This window comes from Lycorma delicatula, chromosome 1 (assembly GCF_047948215.1).
Source record: "Lycorma delicatula isolate Av1 chromosome 1, ASM4794821v1, whole genome shotgun sequence".
NCBI lineage: Eukaryota > Metazoa > Arthropoda > Insecta > Hemiptera > Fulgoridae > Lycorma > Lycorma delicatula.
The window spans coordinates 94155673-94181102 of NC_134455.1; the positions used below are offsets into that span (position 1 = coordinate 94155673).

At 30.0% G+C, this 25430-nt stretch overlaps 1 protein-coding gene across 1 annotated transcript in view; it reads left to right on the forward strand.

Moving 5' to 3' along the window:
- Dpp10 (Dipeptidyl peptidase 10) overlaps nucleotides 1–25430 on the forward strand; it is a 302886-nt gene that overhangs the window by 45929 nt on the left and 231527 nt on the right. Inside the window, exon 3 of the mRNA XM_075354128.1 lies at nucleotides 17758–17968. Within this exon, the coding sequence (XP_075210243.1) occupies nucleotides 17758–17968 (211 nt within the window). The remainder of the gene's footprint in view (nucleotides 1–17757; nucleotides 17969–25430) is intronic.

Sequence of the window (25430 nt, forward strand, 5' to 3'; positions counted from 1 at the left end):
TGTTTTCAGTATATCACTACAGTAGGAATCTTTTAAATTTTTTATATATAGTCTGTGACTAAGTTAGGTTTTACTGATATGGTAAACACAATCTTTCTAAGAGATTAAAAAAATAACATAAAATTTTAAAAATTAAACAGAATTGTAACACGGGATTGACTATCGTTATGTATAATAATGTTATTGTATATTAATAAGTATTTGTTCATAAATTATATTTCATTCAGTACTCTTCTATACATTTCTTTGGAATTTCAATAGTTAATGAAACTAAATGTTTTTAAAAAAAATAATAATATGCCTGTTAATAATAATTTTCAATAGTGACGGGAGGAGTAAATGCAAACAGTGTAACTGAAACTGTTGAAGGAAAACGTTTCAGGATAAGACGGTTGCAGGAATATAACCGTTTTAAAACAACTGATACAGTAAGGTAAAAGTACTTCCAGAAAATATTCATGTTTTAGTACTTTAGTACCTTTTATTATCCCCTTTCCCTGGTCCGGACCCACAGCTAAGTAAAACTCAGCCCGGGGGAATGTCCTTTAACTCTAACGGGCCTTCGCGTCCTCCAGCTGTACGTCTGGCAAGGCAGGTCGGCACGCCCGTTGGATTTTTTATAATGTACCAGCCTTTAACCCTCAGCGAGGAGGCTCCGGATCCAGCAATGCCGCAACTTTTATCTCCCCTCCGAAGGCGGGGTCTCGGTCTTGTCTGCGCCTTATGCCTCAAATGAGGAGTCACCAAGAGGATCCCCCACCGGGACTCTCGTCTTAACTCCCCCTTATAGGATATTAGGTTCTGAATGTTATACAACTAAGATTTTCCATCTTTAATTTGTTTCCGTAGCTTCATTTGTTAGCCGTACACTTTTAAATAAGTCTGTTTTATTCAAATAACCTTTAATATATAATAATTTGTATAGTTTTATTTTTTTTAATAAGAGGTGTTGAAAGTTTGTTAAGTTTAATTTAGGTAGTGAATAAAATATACGTTACGTTTAAACTGTAGTATATTACTGAAATTATAAATAAAATTGAATTTTGAATAAATCTTGGTAAAAATACTAAACAGAACTGTTTTAACAAAATAATCAGTTGCAAGAAAGCTGATCAGTTTCCTATTCCCTTAATGGAAGCAGAAAAACTGTCGTTTAAAAATATTTTATTTACGAAAGTTTCAGTGCAACCGTTCTTGTTGTAACTAGTTGTAAAGTTCATCGTTTTTAATGTACTTCTAATCTGCAAATCATATCAACCGATGAAAAATCTATGGGAATACCAAGTTCTTAACTTTTAGCGTTCCAGGTTGTTTTATATCTTTTTCATCTCGACCTGAATACAAGATTATTATGTAAGGAAAACTAAGACGAAAAGTTGTGAAGGTTAAGAGAATATAAATTCAGTTGTGACACAATATTTAAATAATTAAACACTTCCATTTGTCCAGTCGTTCTTGTTCAGTGCTTTCTAAACTTTATTCTTTAATGAGCCGCAATACGAAACCTTGACAATACTAAAGATACCTAGATATCGCGTTACAGACTGTTAATCAGTTTGTTATTAAAACACAATAATGATGGTAACTTTTCATTAGATAGTTCATTTCTGTATCTACTCTTCCTTCCAGTAATTTGTAAGTTACTACATAAAGTGTAATTAATTCTTGGTCAAAAAAACTGTTTTTGACCATGATTTAATGACTACGAGATTTGTGAACTAATCCCTTTCTTTTAAAAATAAAGTATTGAAGTATTGAATCTGTTTTCTTCAGCAATTATAATTGTAATTGTGTAGCTTTCCTCACTCCTATGTATATATAATAAAAGAAAAACAAATTAATGCTAGTGTACGAAAATTGACAAACTTAACTTGGCTTTGAATTAATCAATATGTATAATAATTACCAACTGATGGGATTCGTTAAATTTTTGGACATATTATTAAGTAGAAAATTAATCTCCCAAAAATTATCTGTTGTACATATTAAGGAACGCACGAGATACGTATTCGCTTCACTAAAATAACAATATTAGTCAACATCATGATTTGGGTGGTGAATCACAGTCCCATTTCGTTCTGTCCGATTAACAATATTTTTCATTACCCTCTCGACTTTCTCATATGTTTACTTTTTATCTTTCTTGTAATATTTTCTTGGGCATTAGCTAGTCATTGATATGAAGATGAAAAACCCGAAGGGAAAAAGAGTAGTAACACATGCTGTGCAAAATGGGTAGGACTACATTACTACATATAGGCTTCTCAACCGGCTCGCCTTATAATTATAATCAAAATCGATAACTTCAACCACGGTATATGTGAAAAATAATTATTTTCTACATAATAAATGGGACTGTCAGTGATGACGATAAATGTTTACGAAACTAACTCGCTTCTCAGAGAATTGAAAAGTATAGATTTTCGCCTTTTATCAAATCTACCGTAGATAGTTATTCTTTGGAAAAAACTTAATTGAAAATTAAGTCGTTTTTAGCTCTCTAAGCTAAAAACGATTTCTCAAAATATTATTATTGTGAACTCTTCATACCCTACCTTTAGTTTTTTCTTATTTACATTTTATTGTGAATTACCTTTAGTTTTGAATGTTCAAAAAAACAGTATGTTAAAAAAAAAATTAACAATATTTATTCCCGTCATTTCTCCTACAATTACTTCTTTTAGGAATAATATTCTATTCCATCAATTTTAATTTTTTTATTATCCTAAATTGAATGTAAGAAGTATAAATACAATTAACTATTTGGGTCATGAAATATTAAAATTATATTCATTTAAAAATTATATTGGATTTATAGACCCATCAATTTGATACATCCAGTTTTATAAATATGATTTCTTATTTTAATAAATTATTATAAAAAGAATTATCGTCGAAGGTAAAATATCAACGTACTAAATAAAAACAAACTTTTTATTAATTTTGAACATAAAAGCACTGCAAATTTGCCCAGTTCATTGAAAAATAAAAGTTTTTTTTTTTAATAACAGTTTATTAAAGTCTCTCAACCCGTCAGGTTATCGTTGTACGTTAATTTTGCATTTATGTATGAACTGCTTATGTATCTACACAACTGCCAAGTGTCTCCTTTAAAATTCAACACTTTAATTAGAAAGATAAAGGGAAATTTTAAGTTGTCAACTTATACGAGTATATTTATATTGCGTGGATGTATAATTATATTGCGCGTTAACAATTAATTTAAATCTGTAATTCATTCCGGTCTTAAAGAAAATGTGAGCTATTAGAATTTATAAAAGACAGACCAGTCCTACGTCTAATCATAAAAATTAATTAAATATTTGAAGAGCTTTGGCCTGTCGATTTATATGTGGTATGATGATTCAATCCCAACTTATGTAGCTTACGTTGGTCTCAGGGAAGGTAACTACAAGAAAGCCCACTGGGCTGAGCTAGTGATGTACTCGACATCGCAAATCACCTGATAGGAAAGTCGAGAGTTCTAAGGTTCAAAACCTAGTAAATGCAGTTCCTTTTATACGGATTTGAGTACTAGATAGCGGTGTTTTAGATACCGGTGTTTTTTTTTTTGGTGGTTGGGTTTCAATTATTCGCAAATCTCGGGAATGGTCGACCTGAGACTGTACAAGATTACATTTAATTTATATTCATACATATCATCCTCTGAAGTAATACCTTACGGTGGTTCTGGTGGCAGAACAGAAAAAAGAAAAGGCAAGAAAATTCAAGAATGAACACAAGAGATAAATATTAAAAATTTTTAAAAAACACGACTGCCGAAAAAAAAAATTGCTGACAAACATTGTTCTTTTTGTACTGATCGGCTCGATCGTGATTTTGTTTTATACTAGCAAATACCCCGTTTGAATTTTGAAAATCGGAAGATTGGTTGCGAACATTTAACAATATTTCCGAATAACTGTGATCTGTTAGATCGAGACTGTCCAGATGCATGCAACAGTTAGCCTTCAACCTACAACAAATATCCCGTTTGAATTTTGAAAATCGGACTAATGTTTGCAGAGATATTATAAGAGCACCCCATTGCACCTCCCAAAACAGCGCCCCACGGGCACCCCGTTTTTTTACCAGTTGATGGTGATGATTGGTCTAGCTTCGCATCACTTCACCACTCTAGCCTCACACGCAGTCCTCCATGGGAAGCCCATATTATTAACAGAAATCTTTATTATACAGACATTTTTTTATATTACTTTATTTTATTTAACGTAAATTTAATTCTATTTTTTGTATAATATTACTCATTCGATTGATTCGAATCATTCAATTCAAACCCAGCTAACACACTGATAGAACTCACAGTCCATTAATTTAATTCATTAAATTTTTTGCTTCAACCGGAAAATCTCCACTGCAACATATAACTAATATATATATATATATATATATATATATATATATATATATACAGCCCTCATAACGTAAGGATTCCAACGAGGGGTAATACATCTAAATCGGTTCAGATATTGAGCCTCTACGATGGAAAAAACAAACATACACTCTAAATACATTGCTTTCTTTTTGTAGTCGTGTTAAAAATATTTAATCCCACTCGTTAAAGGTGAGGCACTGTGGCAACGAACCAAGTTATTGGATTACGAGAGTTTAGCTACGCGGGTGCGTCGCCTAAACTTCATTGTTAAGATTGCCGTTTGCCTTTTTCTGTAAAGGTAGGTTCGGTTATGACAAAATTATGGAATGTACTATATACAGATACTTTCTACCCAGGTTATCAAGCAACTTGAGTTTTTATTGGAATGTTTGCGATCCCGGATAAGCAACCTATCGAGGGCAGAACTTATCCCATAGTTAAATTCCTAGTTAATTTAGGTTAAATATGATAGAGACAATTATTTTAGAAGCAAGCACTCCTACTCTTGGACGAGCCTTGTCGATTCCAATCAAATTGTGCCATCCTACAATAATTTTGTTTTATTTAATTTAGTTTTTAGTTTTACTTTAATGTTGGTTGTCATTGATTTAATATCGATAAAGTTCTTAGGATAGGACTCTTAGGATAGGAGTATACGCAATAACTTTTCCCAGAAACAGATCACGGCTGACAAATAATCAGTCAGATATACAAGACAAAAACTAAAACACAAATGAAAACTAAAATTTTACACAATACGGTAAAACTAAACCGGGTTAAAAATCAATTAAATATTTTAAACAAGGTTTTTTTAACAAAATAATTCTAAAGAAAATTTTTAAGCTATTGCGTACAATTAATACTGCTATTACTTAAATCTCTCCATTTAACTGTAATATTCTATTAACAATATTTATTATTTATTTTAGTTCATAACTGTATTAGAAAATAACTGTTTGGGCAGAAGGTCATTGTATTCTACCCACACGTAATGTAGTCTGAATTGATTTTCCATATGGGGTTATATTCAGTGCACACCCTGAACTATTTATATCAGGTAAAAGTAAAACTCATTCTGTTGTGATGTTATGAAATAGAGCTTAAAGCTTCAATAATACGACGAGGTGCAAACACTACATCTTTGAGAAACGGAATTTGAATTTCTGTATATTAATGGTAGAGTTAAATCTAGAAAATAACTTTTAATTTTAACAAAAAAATAAAGTTATTTGATACAACAGTTATTTACAGAGCATTAACGAAATCTTTACGTATATTTCATAAAACATTCTTAGTTAACTGAACATTTGCTTTTAGTTATTTATTTTAATTAGTAAAAATTTTTATTAAGATTTCTTTACAATTTCATACAACATAAAATTATTCGTCCGTTAATCTTTGCAACAGAGAAATTTACAAACCCGTTGTAAGGATATTACTGTAAAAATTGCGGCGAAGGAGAAACTAAAACGAGCTCCATGGGGAATGCTTATTCCATTTGGTTGGCATTGTTCCAACATACTTTTCACAGTATGCAAGGGACTTGCTTATACATTAATGCTTTTTTTACGTTCCCTATTAAACCACTATTTTATTTTCCTATTGTTTGTTTAAGAATTATAAAGTACTATTTATTTCAAAATCGTTTCATTAGAAACAGTATAAATAATCTCAGGTATTAAAATAATACAATTTTATTTGCATTACGTATCTCATTATACCGATAAAACCATAATAATACGGTAGTAATAAATAGACTTGTGACCTAAACCTCATTAATACAAGGAGGCGATCATGGGAATTTATAAGTAATTTTATCTTTTATTAAATATCATCCGCATATAAATTATTAGATCTGAAAAAAGAGATGTTGCAGAAACGAAGCTTACAATAATATCAATTAAGAAACTGAAAGTAGCATGCCAATGTTTGAAGAATTTGGCTATTAAGGAGCAGAAAAATAAAAATGATTAAGGATGGACGATGAGGAATACACCTAAACAGCCAATAGAAAGCAGTATTCAGTCAACAGACGAATATTCATGCAAAAAATACACTATTAGAATAAAACATATACTGCTTGGATGAACACGGACAGCTTGAAACCAAAAAAAGAGAAAGTAAATTAAAGAATGAAAAAATCAAAAATTTATGTTGACTGGCATCAAAGAAAGGAATTCTAAGAAAAACTTATTGGAGAATGGAAACTTGAAACAAATTCTCGGAAGAGGAATTTAGTCGGTGGGTTATATATTAAGGTTTCGCAAGGCCAGTTAATTCTTTAACGGAAGGAAACAACATAAAATCTGTAGCGAGGAAAAGATAACAGAATACATAAAATATAATGAGAAAGGATCTACCAATTAAGTTCGGAAGAAATACAGCTTATCTGGTTTCAGGTTATGGCCTCATACCATACATATTCCTTATTTTAAAAACAACTGCAAAAGGAAAACGCTGTTAGAAGACATTAGAAATTTTTCAAGTAGCGGGATACAAGTACAAAGAGAAAGATTGTAAGAGGTTGTAGAGGTATTCCACCGACGACAGAAAAAGAGAATTAAGAGATTATAAAAAGTCGTTATTTGGAAAGAGAGAATTTCGTAATTGAAGTGATAAAATTAAAATACATTAATAACGTGGCTATGTAAATAAACTGAACAATTGTGGCAGGCGTAGAAATCCGTGAACGGGGAAAAACTAAGCTTCTTTTTGCAAGAAGCTTAAAAAGTCAACTAAAATTCTGAAAGCGACCTCACAGTATTAAATAATTTAAGCTCTACCAACTTTTACAAATTTAAAGTTTTAAATTTTACAAAGTTATAAATTTTCGCCGCCACATCAATTACGTAATGTAATCATACAGATTTTGACCATACGTCACATACAGTTATCTAAGGGACACACTGACATATCATCAAAAATCATGAGATCGACGTATTAATTCAATGTGCAATTAACGCAAATAGTTGAAAAACTTCACGGCGACTTTCATGCACAGACGATTTCCACAACTTATGATTCTGAGATTCATTTTATTAGGTAGATTTCATAAGAAAGCTACCTATTATAAAGGGTACCATGATTCGACTTCCGGAAAATTTCGACATATCTTCGCGGTTTCACTCCCCCAGACCCCAAAACCATCGTCAGTTCAAAGGTTTATATATATATATATATTTCACTTTCTTGTTGACACGATAATTGCCGTAATTATGCGCTAATCACTTTAAAATTGATACATAAAATATAACGACCCAAAATTTCAGTCGAGTTTGTCAATGGGCAAAATCGGACCATTGGAGTAGAAATGGGGGGAGGCTTTTTCAAAAAAACAAAATATCGCTATAACTTTCTTATTAAGTAAAATATCGAACTAATTTAAACCTCCTAATATTCTTTGGATAAAGGCCTAAAATTTATATAAGTAAAGTTTTTTAATATCAACAACCATTGGCTCAGGGGGTGGAAAAATAGGGTCTTGAAGACAAAAAAATCATACTTCAAAAAATCATAGACAGTATCGAATTGGTTTAAAGTAGTCGTTAGCCTTCTAAATATTACCTAAAAATTTTTCCTGAAACAATTTTTGATATGGCCAACCCTTACGGCAAGCGATGACCAAAATGTAACTGGAGTTGTAAGAAAATGGGGCTTGTCGAACGCTAAACATGTGAACCCTTTTTCTCACACAACCATTGTCGTATTGAGTAAATTTGAATTGTTTCTTAACTTTAAGGTGGAAATCTTTTTATCCCCTACTTAGCACCGGTGAAATCTACCTCCGCCTTCCTGCGTGCCGAAAAGTATATATATATATTTTTTTAATTTATATGTTCAATAGTATATTTCTCTCCTTTGCGAAGAAGAATTAAAATAAAGAATATTGATGCTCCGTTTGCGTGGATGTTTCGAATTATTCATCCGTTATTTATTTCTTGAGTAATATGGATGATTCTTTTGAATGTTTGATTGATGTTTGGTGAATAAACTCAACAGTCAGTCGATCATTTTGTCACATATTATTTTAAACGACAAAAAATTTGGAAATTTGTTCAATCTTAAATTTCCAAATTTTTATCTAAAATTAATTTCATACGAAGACTTATCTAAAATTAATTTCATACGAATGATCACCGTTATTTATGAGTGTGTATTATTAGCATAAGGTACACAGAAAGCAGCATAAGTACGCACTTTTTCCTTCGGTAAATATTGCCTGATACCATTAAACGCATTAATATTTTTTGGTTAAGAAAACCGTGATGTAATCACATATATATTTTTCTCCATATCTTCTATGAATAACAGCAAAGCTTTTATTCATAGGGTCGCAAGATTTGTTTTACAAATGTTTTTAGAATCAGGAATCTTTTACATTACACTTTGAAATGGTATTTTCTTTATATGAAGACAAAAAAATGTCGAAAACGGTTTGATAATACTTTATTACAGAAGGATTCAATATGATGTTCAAGACCGAAAACACCACACACACAAACACACACACACAAACACACACACACGCAAACACACACACACGCAAACACACACACACAAACACACACACTCAAACACACACACACAAACACACACACACAAACACATACACACAAACACACACACACAAACACACACACACAAACACACACACTCAAACACACAAACACAAACACACAAACACAAACACACAAACACAAACACACAAACACAAACACACAAACACAAACACACACACACACAACCACACACACACAAACACACACACAAACACACACACAAACACACACACACACACAGGAACATGTCGATAGTGTCCAGCAAAAACTATTGAAGTTAAATTGATGAAAAATTTATACACATTCTTCTTACGGCGCAAGTGCACACTAAGAAAGGAGTTTTTTGAAATTCCGAGTTTAAACAGTTAAAATAAATTTTTGAATTTTTTTTTGAAACCCGACTATTTTTTTTTTTCTTACTAACAAATGAACATATCATCTTAATTTTTTATGTGTGTAATCTTCATGTGAATATCTAAAAACCAGTTTCTAGATTTCTCGAAATTCGATCTTGAATGGATGAAGAAAGGTAAAAAAAGTTGAAAAATGATTACAATTTTTTCCCATTTCCAACTATATTAAACGAGATATTCAGTAGATTTCGGCTAGTAAATATTCTTCAGATAAATATCTAAAAACCATTTTCACGTTTTCTGGAATTTCGATTTTCTAAGGGATATGCGGTGTATGGCGCAGTGGCTCAACCAACAGCCACTGCCACCGTTACTGTATGTGTGACTCGCTGCAGTTACCTCCGGGTTATATGACTAAAAAAACATAAAATAAAAATAATTGATCGCGATGGAAATCGCAAGTAACCTTACAGCGCCAGTGAAGCCGCGACGGGGATTCCCGTCGCGGCGATATAGGATCCCCGTATATATATATATATAATTATTTTTTTTCATTTTAATCGCCCCCAGGCAATTTTATCGTAAAATATGCACAATACAAAAAAAAAATTACTTAAACAAAAGTTATAGATTTGACCTTATTTCAAGACTTTATGATTTTTCAAATGGAATGACTTGTTTTTGACCCCACCAATGAAAAGAGCAGAAAATTTTACGTTGGAATATGTAGTCACACATATGACCTTGGACTTTTTTTAAGGTCATACGGCTAACCATCAGAGGTATTGTAACGGGTTTCAGGTTTTTGAAGGTCATACAATATTCCTGGAATATTTGCATTCCAAGCCATTTATCTCGTAAACTATGAGAAACGGCAAAAAATTACTTTCAACTGTTGTACAATACTATCTCTGGTGGTTAGTCGTATGACCTTCAAGAAAGGTCCAATGTCATATGTGTGACTACATATTCAAATGTAAAATTTTCTGCTCTTTTCAATGAAAAAAATAGGACATTCCATTTGAAAAAATCGTGCTAGCCTTGAAATAAGGTAAAGGTCAAATCCAAGGTATTCACGAGGTGTCCCTGTCCAATCTGAGTAACTTTTATTTAGGTCATTTTTTTATTATGTGGGTAGTTTACAAAAAAATCGCCTGGGGCGATGAAAATTAAATACTCTGAAAAAAGGTCCAAGGTCATATTGTGACCCCAATTTCAATGTAAAATATTCTGCTCTTTTCATTCGTGGGGTCAGAAATAGTTCATTCCATGTGAAAAAGTGTTGTTAACCTTGTAATAAGGTCAAATTCAAGGACAAATCCAAGGTCACCATGATGTGTCTCCCTCCACTCTGAGTAACTTTTCTTTAGGTCATTTTTTTGTATGTGCGTATTTTACGATAAAATCGCCTGGGGTGATTAAAATTAAACACTCTATATATAAACACTATACATATATATATAATTTAAAAACTAAATATATTCTCTCTCCCTCTCTCACGCCTCCCATCCTCTTTCACCACACTCCCCTCACTATTACTCAAACTCTTGCTCATGTATGTAAATGAGCATATTCAACATATCATTAAAAAAAAGTCCACAGAAATTAACATTAAATACAAAGGCATACATGTAAATATTCATTTTTACATAGATCCGAATAACAACTGAGCAGGCATTTTTTAAATTATTTTTGTTCATTGAAGAAAAGCAGTTCACCAATTGATAGAGATTTTAATGATTTGGACTAGTCAGTAAAATGCCAGTATTTCAAAATGAAAGTAGCACACATAATATCAAATACTTCTATACAATAATAAATAAGTATAAATTATAAAAAATATTGGATCAGAAATCTTTTGTCAATGTAAATAATATAATTTCAAATAACTTTTTGTACGTCAGAAGAGCTTATAAAAATAAGCTATCAGTACCTATCAACTTCATATTAATGTAGCATGCAGAAAATGAAGATGGAACCTATCAGTTATAGAGCTCACCAGTCAATAACTCCAATGTCATTGTCAATCTCTGCGGCATTCAACCTGTGAGAAAAAGTTAAATTAAAAATAACTACTAAAACTTTTTACTTTTATTTCAATAATTGCGCTGCTTTTCATAGTTTCTTCATGTAAACTTTTATTTCTGTTGTCAGTAGCAGTTAATTTAAAAGATTAGTTCTCTTCAAAACCACAACTTTCACCCCAAGAAATGATAATTTTTAATAACTGCATATTTTCTTAGTAATCTCATGAAAACAAACATAACCATTCTTCATTGAAAAAAAACAGAAAATGAGTCATACTAAACATTCATTAGACAAAATTTAGGACTATGAGAAAAGAATAATAAATATAAACACATATTTTATCTGGTCAGAACACAATTATACATTATAAACATCCAAACCAGAAGTGAGCGGATGCCAAACAAAAACATTACTCCTTTGTTTGCATGGAAGTATCGATGGAGAATCCTTCCATCTACGGATTAACACAACCATAACACAGCTTAATCTCAAAATACAATTTTAGTAAATAAAAAAGAAAAAAAGAAGAGAAATGGCCTCAATTCATAATTGTAGATAAAAAAATAAATATATGTATAAATATTAATGTAAATATGTGACAGTAAAAGAAAAAAATCGGTAAATAATAAATTTAAAATGTTAATTATATAGAGTAAATATTTAAAATAATAAATTTAAAATTGTTAATTATATAGAGTAAGAATTTAAAAATATATTTTAAACATGCATGCAGAAAATTAAGATATTTAAATTAATATTTAAAAACTCATCAACAAAAATATTTTTTTTTTCTGTAGAGGGGAATAATATTTTTTTCACTCTAAATAATTGGTAAATGTTTTTATGATTATTCTGCCATCATTTATTAAAAAAAGTAATAAAGTTCTATTTCACTGACTGATGTTTAATCATGTACAACACAAAAATAGATCTGTTGTCTGGTTCGATAGAAGTGGGAATTATATATATATATATATATATATATTTAGGAATAAATTACTATATTATAACATATTCAAAAATTTAAACTCAGGCATAGAAATGTTTTATTTATATCCTTGAGTTTAAATTTTTGAATACGTTTTTACTACTTTTTTTAATGTGTTTTTACTTTTTAAATTTTTAATATTTTTGTTTTTACTACTAACGCAGAACTTTCTGATCCTAATAAATTTACCACTAATACTTCCTGGAGAGCAATCCAAGTTCTACATTTTAAAGCAAAAACCTCATACACTTTATCTGTTATAGTATTAAGAATGAAATTGCTCAGTTTAAAAATGTTAACATTGTCAGTATCTTATTTTAATCAAATTTCTACTTAATAAAAGGTCATTTACTTTTAATACAGATATATTTATTAATATAATCTATACTGATATTTATAATTTAGATGTCGCTGTCAATCTGAAAAGTGTGCGTATCAAACTGGTAATGTAAGCAGATTATATAACTTTAACAAGCTATTTAACCTTAGCTGTAAAAATTAAAATAATTTTGAACATTATTGTACTAAATGGAATTCAGTGGTTAGTTTAAACAAATACAGAGTAGTGGTGTCAGTATAGTGGTGGAGAGAAAGCGTAAAAATAGGTAAATACGAAAAACAGTGTGATTTGAAAGAAAAAATATAGAATTATTTAACAGTTGTTACAGATATACAGGTATGTATTCCATATTCAATACTCATTAGAAAAAAAATTTAGGGAAAAGTGTCATATTAGTGGTTCCTGATCCCCAAACAATTTTACTATAATGAAAAATATACCTTCATTAACATGGCTATATTACTATTAATGGGCTTGGCCCTTATAAAAAAAATGTACTCTAATAATTCTAGTAGAACTATCAGCATGTAAGTTGGCACAAACAATTATTTGCATTCAGCAAATATTTGGCATGGTACTAGGCCGACTGAAAACATTGTCAGTTTAATATAGATGATATTTATAACCAAATATACTTAAGATGCTATTTAATTAAAACCAGTTTAGTATTCCAATTAATATTATTATTTTAAAGTACTTTAAATAATTATTTTTTCTACTCTACTGCTGTAGCTCGCAAATCCTGAAGTTGCTGTCATCGATAGAGTCTAAAGAGCTCGGTCCAATTCTAAATTCACATTTATCATAAAGATGTGTACATCATCACCTTCAATGTATTTTTTTTAAACATTGACAACATGCTCGCATCATTGCTCCACTCAGCTTCAGACACTTTATGAAATTCCTCTTCAGCTAACTTAAGAATGTCCTACATGTTAAAAGTTGCATTTCTATTACCTACTTGCTCTTTCACTTGACTCCAAATCATTTCAATAGCACTTATGTCAAAATAATAAGGTAGCAACTGTAGAACAGTATGACCATAATTTTCAAAAATATCATCTATTACAAATTTCTTTTGATTTTCTTTGTGTAATTTTATAATATTATATAATTTAGTTTTTGTCATAGCAGGAGAACAGTTAATTCATTGTTCGGCTAACCATTTTATTATACCGCTTTTTGAAGACAGAATTTGGCTGCTTTTTTAGCAGAACATTGAGATACAATGCATCATCTAGTACAATGATCGACCCAAGGCAGCAAGTTAGGAATACACTTCTCCCGTAACCATTTCACATACTTTTCGGAATCCATTGGTTTGAGACACTCCTTTCTTATTTGACTTATACATAAGAAAAGCATTGTTAATGAATCCTTTATTAGAGCCAGCATGAACATTTAATAATAGTGAGCCCTTGGATATTGGTGTTTTTAAGTCTCTCACGAAGGTTTGTTGTGTCTACCCATGATTTTGATATCACATGACTACTGTGAATGTAAGTTTCATCTGTGTATACAATTGGTCTTCTTTGCGAAACAGGGAAATTTGTGATAAAAATTTCATTCTTTGCATTTTAATGTTGCCATTCTATCAATATTTTCCGGTTGCCTTCTGTTTTTTCCATCTAAATCCCATTTTATGTAATATTCTCCTTAAAGATCTTTCACTCCCTTTGAAATTCATTTCACTTTTGTGGGTTTTTTTGCATAATTCTTTTCACAGTAGGAATGCATTTTTCAGTTACATAAAATTTATTTATTAAAAGCCTCAAAGCATTCGTGTCAAATAAATCAAATTACACACAATACTGGGAGCAACTTACACATTTTCTCAGTTTCATTTGATTTCCCTTCTGCTACAATTCTTTGAACTGTTTGTTTTGATACTTTTGTCACTTTAACAACCATATTCAGCACTTCAGTTTTCCTCACTATTCTGGTTCCAGCATTGTTTTGTAAAAAAAAAATTGTAAACATTGAATACAATTTCCCTTGCCTGACTATGAACTACTGTACCTTTACCTCCTGACTTAGAAGTATTATTTTCTTTTAAAAGAAAGTAACTGTATTGAAATATTAAAACTTTAAATGACTGAATTTATGACAAAACCTTAAATGAAAACAACACAAGTAGTAAAATTAAGTCACTAACAGCTATTCACTTCATTAAATAAAATATACATCGCAATAAATGTTTCTATAATAACCACTTAAACATAATTACAAGCGATGAATGACATATTATTCTTCATGGTGCAACGATTAGAGTAGATTAAAAATAAGTAAATTAAATTCTTAGAATTGTGTTTTGTTTTTACAACAATTCATAAATAGCACACTAGTCACGTATGATTCATGAATGATTCTACTGCTATTAGTTGCTATACAACAGGAAGCAGGCCTAGATCACAACATAATATATAATTTGGAATAAAACTCAACAATTACATATGCAACAGCAAGTTTATGAAACCTGTTTTTTATATATTACCATACCACCAAAGACATATAGAAAATGACAATGTTTTTCATTTGCTTGTAACAGAGGCCAATGCATGCAAAATGCTAGTACTTAGGCTTTTTCAGCCCCTGTGCCAACATATGAGCTGATACATATAATTCTCTTTTCTAATTCTGAATTAAAATGAAGTGGCTTTGTCAACCTTATCTTAGTATTTATGATATTTTCTATTTGCCTACAACTTATGAAGTAATTTTTAATAATTAGTTTTTACATTATCTAATCTCATTTTTATTAATGTTAAGGTGAAGGTTATAAGTGCTGATATAGCCTGTAAGTGATGCTACAACCTGATCATCATACTGCGCCACATATGTCTTTGTCAAAATGACAAAGACATTCTTCAAAATAACAAGCATCCCATGCCAGGTATTCCATGAAAAGTTAGGAGTTATATGATATCCAGTCTTTTGTTATTTTCTTCACCAAGCCAAATATATAGTTGTGGATTAGCACTCCATGCCCACTGAAATGAAGGTGATATTCTGAATATTTCAATGACATAATCACTCCATTCATCTTAGACTGACTATATTGTGAATTTCATTAGACTAAAAGAAAATAATTCTAATTAGTGTCTCTTATAATGGTTTACATATGCCTCAGATAGAACAAGGCCTGAGAGAAATGTTGTAATCAACAAATTTATGTACCTCTTTTTTATAAAAAACAAAACAATACATTTCATATCCTGCGTCTATTCAATAAAAGAAAGCTTAAGATTAAATTTTTAAAAATTGGATAACCAACTAGTTGGCTTCTATATTGAGAGGTTGTTGCTCTGATAGCTGGTGTAATTGTCAGGCATTTTTATTTATTCATACTAATACTATAGGCTGCCAAATTATAATTTGCTTTGTTTTTAATTTATATATATTTGTGAAAGTGAAAAACTTCAGATGTAGATTCATCCAGATAGAAAGCAGTCACTCCATCATGGAAATCGATATAATTGTTTAGTTATCTCACAATTCCATATCTAATTATATATGGAAATATTGTCTGATCATAATTTTTAAAGTATAAACAAAAATTTAATACAAATTTAAAGAATTTTTTCACCTTTTTAATCATGAATTTCTTGAAATTGTAAACAGTGTTCAAGAATTTTTTCATACGTATTTACTTTTATTAACTTGTTTACGCCATTCTAGCGTAAAGTTTTCCGTTATTTTCTACGAATTCCAAGCTAGGGTGGGTCTCGTTGTCTTATTACTGGAATGTTAAATTTCGCTTTGTTTCGAATTTCTGTGTCTGTCAAAACTACCTGTTTTTATTATTTGTTCTTTTTTGTTCGACCCTCCCTCCGTCATCCTTAGTGATCGCGTCCATTCTTCTATCGAGTTATTTCTGACTACCCTTTTCATACACCCGTTATTCTTTCGTCCCCTTACTAATACATGCACACATCTCTTGTCTTTTACACACTCTCTCTCCTGTCCACTACCTGGATCTGGTTACCCCCTTTTTCTTTCACCATCTTTTCGGCAGAGTAGATCCAACATCTCACCAGTGCAGTCGCCTATGGCCATACTCTCCTGCAAACTTTGTGATAACATTCTCATTCAAGCAGAATCTCAAAACTCGTCACTACACATCTGAGATTCTTCGCATCATTCTACCACCAAACCACATCACACCTCTGTATTCCTGATACACCAGTGCGGACTACGCCCAGGATTACATATGTATTCATCTGTACTTGCTTTTACGAGTTCATCTCTTGCTAATATTTGTGTGTGATACAGGCAAGTGCAAATTATTCATATTAAACGTTTATGTTATCCTTGTTCATGTGTAGCCCATTTTATGGATTATTAAATGCAAACTATCATTCTTATCAAATCTACTTTTAATTTAAACACTACTTCAGAATTGTAAAACTTATGTGCGATATATTTCATATATTATTATTGATAACTATTATTATATTTCATGTTGTTCATCAAAAGTTCGTGTTCAAACGTCAGTTATTCAGAGCAAATTACCTTTACTTGAAAGGTTTATTGCAATCATTCATTTAATCTAATTTAACTTGTTAATCGCCGAGATTAATTCTTATCTATTCATGCACTGAATTCATATTCTCTTAAATTACTCCGGATATGAAGTTATGTTTTTGTGCTTCTTTGTAACTTAATACTTTCAAGAAAACTTACTATTATAATAAATTCTATTTATTTTATTGTGATTTAACGCCTTCTATACTGAAATTATTGTAAACAACTCTCTTATTTTCCTGCTCTGTTACACTGTATTTATAAAGGTTTATTCATGTATTTTTGTATTTAACAGCATTATTCATTTGTTAATTCAGCTGATATATTAAGTAGTATTAAGTCATGCTAATTTCATAATTTCCTGTTATGTTTTAAGATTATAATTATAACATAAGTTCATTTGTTACACTAATAAAGTCCAATTTCTTTTGGCAAATACTAGCTGTGGGTTTTTTGTTAACTTTACCCAACATAACTGATTATTATAATTCTACATAAATAGTGGTATATTAAAGTAATAACACTTATTAAATCAACTTATTTCATTTAATCATTTAATTTTTTTTCAGCTTGTTTCAAGCAATCCAAATCAGCGCAACTGGAGAGGAATTTTTATTGCTCTGTTAGTTATTCTTGCTGTTCTGGCGCTCATTGTCACATCAGTTGTTCTGCTTACACCACCAGATGAGGGTCCGCGTGTAAAAGGGACTCGACTCAGACTGCAGGATATACTTAGTCATGAAATGACTCCATTAAGATATAATGGATCATGGATATCAGGTAATTTTATGCATTTATTTTCACTCAATTCAATTTAATTATAAATGTTATCATAAAAATATAAATAAAGGTTTAAATATAAATTTTTGTGGTATAAAAGGTTTATACCATGTTTCAAAAATATTTTCTTCCATTACAGATTGTTTTTTTTTTAACATAATAGAAATATTTTCTCCCATCACAATGATCCGCGCTTGATTAGCGCTCCGCGAAAATATGTTGGTATCTGATTGCCTCCCTTCATAGTCTTATGCTACCATCTTGTGAAAAAAATTTCAAAAAATTACAGTATATTAAAGAGATTTAACAGATTCTGACAAAAAAAAGTTACGATTGGATATTTTTTAGGCCTGTAACAACAAAAAATTCAAACAGTATAAAAATTACGATAATTTAATTGCAGAATTTTTTTGCGCATTTCTACCGCGTTTTTTATTATCAAAATTTTTTTTTTTTTTTGCTTTGTGTTTATGAAACATAGTCTGCTGATTTTAAAAATAATACTTTCAAGCAAATGGGGTGAAAATTGGACAAAATATGATGAAAAACCCGTGTCATAAATCACAGATTAGTAACATAGAGATTAGTGAAGTAGATTCAGAAAACTACGTTTTATAAAAATCCCCACACTGAAAAGGCTATTCAGATTGACAAAAAACAATTTTTATTGTATACTGTTATTAATTACGAATCTATATGTGTTACATGTTTACCGATATCATTTGTCAGAAAATATATTTATAGACCTCAAGTAAAAGTGACGTATTTATGACCACAAATTACTTTTTTTTTGTGTGTGCTGTATATCATTATTTATTATGTGTTTCAATACATCGATATGTTGCTACTAAGAAAGCTATTTTTGTAAATAATAAAAAAATTCATAATCGTCATAGCAATTATAATACACAAGTCACACACACATTTCTGAGAAAAAAATGGTCATATTCTTTCTAGTCTAAATAAAACATTTTACATCGTATAAACGTCGTTCAAAATGTGTAATAAAACTGATTCCTTTGTGAATATAAAACAAAATAACTGACTTAGATGCCATATAAAATGATTTTGTAACAGCGTTTTAAAACTAAATGATCTGAAAAGGTTACAAGAGTACCCCAATGGCAGACCACATAGAATAATTTGGTGGTTCACTGAAATCAGAATATAGCTTTGAATAAATGTTCTTGCTTTCATAGAATATTAAAATTGTACAAAAAGCTTCTCTAATTTATCTAATAATTAATTCTCTTGATTCCCAACTCTTTTTACCAGAAATAACTTATTTCCATTACTCACATTTGTCAGCTGTTTTTTAATCAAGGCAGATTCACTTATTCAGCATAGGTATTCTGGAATTCACATTTTGTTATAAGATGGAAAACGTGAAGGGCCTCTTAAGCTCAATTACAAATTAACTGAGTGTTTTCACAACTAAAAAGTGAGTGAAGCATTGTGTGGAATCAAGAGCAATAAGAGCATTTACTAGTAGAGTATTCTTAATAAGAAGATAATTGGGTGTTTAATCAGTAACTTACAAAATAAAATTAATTTAATAAAATGTTCATTTTAAACTAACTATGAATGAATGCTTTCCAACAGTGTTTATTGCAAGTGTTCTGAACAGCTAGCTATATTGGTCATCATATCACTAAAACTACATTCAATTTATTTTAATGATTTAAATTGAAAACAAAAAAATTTGCATTATTAATAAAATTTATTGTATTAAATTTATTTTTGTAATTTTAATTTAAGAAAATTATACCTTTTTTATCAATCAAGGGCAACATTTTGTTTTTGATAAAATAGAAATAAAAAATATCTAATTTTTTGTTTCTTTTGATCACCAAAAAATTATCTTTTAAAAAAGTCTACCTTAAAATTGTTATCTTAAAAAAATTTTTCTATCTGAAATATGATTATTATAAAAGAAATGAAATATGAAACGAATGGAAATATCATGAAATCAAGTTTGATTTGTGAAGTTAAAAAAAATATTACAAATTTTATTTGAAACTGAGCAAGTTATTAAATTAAGCAAGTAACTGCTTAAAAGTAATCCTACTAGAGAGGTAAGTTCAAGATTGATCATATAACCAGTTTAATTTCATTATACTACCTTAAAATGGTCTGATAAAGGGAACCAAGCTCTTGTTTTAGAGAGTATGACAATGTGAGTGGTACATCTCATCATATAAGGAAGAGGCATGAGTGAATTTGTAATGGATTGAGGAAAAGTGGCCTAGTCTCTTACTCTGTATCTCAAGTGATTTCATTTAATATTCTAAAAGAATTTCCAGTCAGTCAGCTGAGGAATTTTGTATTACTGGAAACAAGTAGTCTAGTGGGAAGTGTATAGGAGAAGTCCAGAGGATTTTGTGGGAGTTCCTCAGTAAGATAAGATAATACATTTTTTAGTGTTGTTGTCAGTAATTATTTAATTGTATTCTAAATCTAACTGCTAAAGCAGAGCCAGTCTCACAGTCCAAATTTATATATTTTATTTATAAATTTTATTGTTTATAGATAATTGCCAACACAATGAACAAGTCAGGCTACTACTATTTTTAATCAGATGTTTCAGTATTCAAAATAGCTTCTTCTTCAGTTCACTCTAGCTGTCTTGGGAAAATACATTATAATCACTTTATCTTAATATATAGGAACATAATTTATTAAACATACATTATTATTTTGAACATAGGAACAAAGCATTAATGGCAGAGGAGCATCATGGCATCACAGCATTATTTTAATATAACTAATCTTGGCAGTTGAACCCTCTTAATCTAATCTAGATTTTAATCTTAGATTTTTGTTGGTCATATAATAATTGTATCTATTATTCTATAGAATGGATTTAAGATGTACATTGATAAACAACCCAGAGGTGGTGAGAGAGAAGCTAATAAGCTATAAAATAATAAATATTATATTAAGAATTAAATGGTGTCTGAACATTTATTTGTATCACTTAGTAACATAAATCAATAAGTCATGAGAATGTTCTATACAACTATTGAATGCGCCTGTTGATGTATGAAAATATATATACTGTATATATAGAGAGATACATATATATATATATATATATATATATAGAGAGAGAGAGAGAGAGAGTTTTATTAAAGAAATTTTATTTTTTAAAGCTTAAATTGAATTTCATATGTGAACATAATAAAATTAGAAAAAAGTAATTTTTATGAGTTGAAGTGGGAAAATTATGTCTTCTAGTACAGTTTTAATTGTAGAAGTTTAGCCACAGAAGGATAACTTTGTTAGCAATGGTCTATCTTATAGATAGAAAAGAGTAAAAAAAAATAATTTAAGGCTTATAAAAAAATAATTGAACTATAAAATATAGCAAATATCTTATATTAAAAGTTTGCTTTGAAAAGAAACGAATCAAGCAATGATTGAAGACAAAAATAAAGACTCAAAGATGTAATTAACATAATATATTTAAAATTTAAAAAAGGCCATCCAGTTTTTTGAGGGTAAGTTGCAATTCAAGTTCAAGAAAGTAGTTCCTAAAAACAATAAACATGGACCTTCAAACATCTTTTCATCCATTTGTCTGCAATTTTGTTTTTAAAATAGATATTTATGTCTACAATAGACTCAGGTACCTTAAAATTTGGTATATTTTTTGAACCAATATTCTCCATTATATATATATATATAATATTAATTTTTCATTTTGTTAATAGCTCAAGAGGTATTAATGTGGGTTTATACCTAAAATTTATAAGTTTAGAAAATTATTTATATTTTCAAGCATAGACTTACACTTTCTACAATAACTTTGCTGCTTGAAGTCTAATATGAAAATACAAGATATATGTTTATTCACAATGAAATTCTTAAAGCTGAAAACAATTTCACTTTCTCTGCTTTCCTCCATTATTTTAATTATTCAAACCATCTTAGTCTGTTATGTTCTGTCATTTCTTCAGTTTCAACATTCCTAAGCCTATCTGATGTTACATTTTATACATATTACCTGTTACTTTATACATTTACATTGTAGCCTATCTGATATGTAACACTTTTCTCAAAAATTTCAACACACTTGTCATTTATTTTATTTTGTTTGATTTTTACCCATACTCTCTGTATCCTTGTTACATGTAATTTAACTTTAGTTGTAATTTTCTTATTTGATACTAATCCTCATGTTTACATCAAACCTCTTCAGCTAGTTATTCTCTTGAGAAACTAGTTCCTTGTTCATATTTCTTCTTCTACCAATTCTCTAATAAATTCGAGGCTCGGCTGATAAATTTTTGCACGTATGTGGGTAGAATGGGAATGAAAAGAGACATTGTAATGAAATAAAAAAGGAATAAAACTACCTTAGCTACAAAACACAGTATTTATTTTTTAATATAATCTCCGTTTACACTGATACACTTTTCCCAATGTGTGACAAGTCTTTGCATTCCGTCTCTGAAATAATCAGGCGGTCTTTCTCGGACCCAAGTGGCCACAGCTTCCTTCACCTCATTGTCAGTGGTGCATTGATTACCTCTGAAATCCGTCCTGAGATGAGAGAAGAAGTGGAAGTGGGGTGGAGCCAAATCCAGCAAGTATGGCAGATGTGGAACAGGCTCAAACTTCAGCTGGAGGAGAGCCATAAAAGAGTTTGCATGGTACTCGTCGTGTACAGATTTTATGGTAACCTAAGCTTGATAATATGGGCTACTAGTTCTTTTTAGATATGCCTAACTGATTAGTGATATATTGCTGGGTGATTCGCCATTCACTTTGAAACAAATCATCCATCTCCTTTCAATGTTTCTCGTTAGTCACAGAAACTGGTCGTCCACTGCAAGGTGCATCCTCAATTGTTGCTTTACCAGTTTCACATTTGTGCAATTTCAACACCCACCTACTCACAGTACTTCTGTCAACAGTTTCACTACCATAAACCACTTTTAAATGATGAAAAATAATTGTGGGATTAACATTTTCTGCTGTTAAGAATTCAATCACTGTGCACTGCTTTAACCATGTTGATATTTTGACCGTACTTGACTCCATTTTAGCTGCTACTGAAAACAAACGGGTAAACGAATTTCAACTCATTATCGCAGGTTTGAAGAGGGGGATTTTAGCTATCATGTGCTACCACACTCAACTTAATAGTACCTTTTGCCTCCATGTAGCATGCTAGTGTGCAAAATTTATCAGCTTAACCTTGTATTTGATGTCCTCACTATCTCTGAAACTTATATTGACTCTTTACACTGGTTTTTTCAACTTTGTCATTCCTCTTTAACACACTTTGTTTTGTTTACCTGACTGTGGACCTATTTACATTTTTTACCTTCTTATTTTTCTTACCTTACTCATCCAATTTATCTAACTTTATTTTTATTTTTTTTTATTAGTATAATATCATCAGCAAAACGCCAAGCTCTTTGTTTATTTCCATCAGAACAATGGACTTTAGCTCTTTAGCTAGTTATTGTTGAAAAACTAGTTCCTTGTTCATGTTTCTTCTTCAAACAATTCTCTAATCATGTACGAGGCTCGTATTTGATTTTAAAATAGTGATAATACTGTTCCCTGTTTCAGATCAGTTTTATTCTTAAAATTTTCAAAAACTTTTTCACAGCTTTTGCTTTTCTGCACCCTATTAACTCAGACAATTTTTTCTTGATCCATTAAAGCTTCAGAGTTGTTCACATATTCTTCTAGTGATACTATCATACAATATTTTTATGTCAATAAACACCATCCTATAATGTTAAGTTCTTTAGATTATAAATCTAGTGGTCCATAACATATTCTCACTCTTATCAGATAACATTTTGCATAGTATACAATATTTTGATGGTAGATTTTCAAATTCAGAATTTATAATTTTCTTCAAACATTTTTCCTACAATTGTTTTTGTTTCTATTAATATATAAGACTCTTTCAGATTTTCAGAGCACATATTTATAGAGATATTGTCTAACAGTTATTTACTTCTTTCTACCTCCTTTTGAATTATTGGTGTAATTAATAGATAGATACATTTTCCTCACTGCTCTAGAATTCTCTACCTATTACCATTTTTCCATATACAACTTCTTTCTCTACTTATTCTTTATGCATAAACATGAGCAAATTTTACCTACTTCTATTTTTCTTTAGATAATTTTAGCACTAATTGGTTACCCGTTTAAATAAACTTATGATGTCATAAGTTATAAACTTATGATTTGATTTTTAAGCAAAAACAACCTTCCTGGTAATTCATTGCTACCCAAGTGTCTTCAAAAGTCTCTCTCTCTTTATTGACTCTAAAATTTTTGATAATAGATATCTCATTATTATTTTCTTTAATTAAAGTATAATCTCTCACCTTCATAGACCTTCTGGGTTTAACTATGGTTCCATTATCTAGAGAGATATACTTCATTCAATAAATCTTTAAAGTGTTTTTTCCTCAATTTTAACCGCACATACAAGTATACCTGCAAAAATCCTTCCATTTCAATTAAAAACGTTACAAATCTGTCATTTAAAAATCTGTTGTTTTTTTATTGAACGGATATTTTCTTCATTCCATCTATTAAATCTCCATTAGAGTTCCCAAACATATTCTAACTTTTACATCTTCTTTTCCACCATCACTATTTTATTCCTCTTTTAACAATGTATAAGCCTTTATTTTTATTTCATTCATATCATTCATCCACTCAACATAATTTCTTTTCTCATATCTACTTCTTTTGCCTTTCATTCCACTGAGTTATTTTTCTTCTCTCTAAACAATAACTCTTCCAGGTAGCTTCATTTAATTTTAAGGCTTCCTTGAACTTACTGCACTCTTTTTTCTAGAGAAATTTATTTTTTAATTTCTTTTTACATTCCTCAGTACAGATTTTTCTTTAATTTCTATGTTTTCATTTTTTTTGTTTTTATTATTCCCAAGAATTTTTTAAATATCCCTATTTTAAATTGTCTAAATACTATTCTATAATTATCGTTAAAAACTTTTTTTTGTAGCTTTATCTTTTCATATACATCCATCATTTCTTGTTAATTTCCTCTCGTTGTTTGGAAATAGTTTAAATTTTTATCTACTTTCCCATTTGTACATTAAAAATACACTTTTTTGAATGGTTTTCTCTTTCTTTTGTTTCAATTCCAAATTGAGTTTGCCTTGGCCAATTTGGGGATTCCTTATTAGCTCTTGCTAACAGTAATGAAATCTGTTACTTCCTTACAATTGAATTAACTGTCATTAGTATATTTTACTTCTGATAAGCATTACAGTATGAGTTTTGTAATACTTAATCCAACATCTGTTCTTGTTCTCACACAAAATTACTTCCTTAGTTCTTTCTTTTTTTTTAGAGTATGAAAAAATAAATCAGGCTGAAGTATTTAATAACTAATAGACTAATTCAACTTCTGATAACTAAAAAATGATTTTTTCTCACCATAAGACCCAGCAACTAT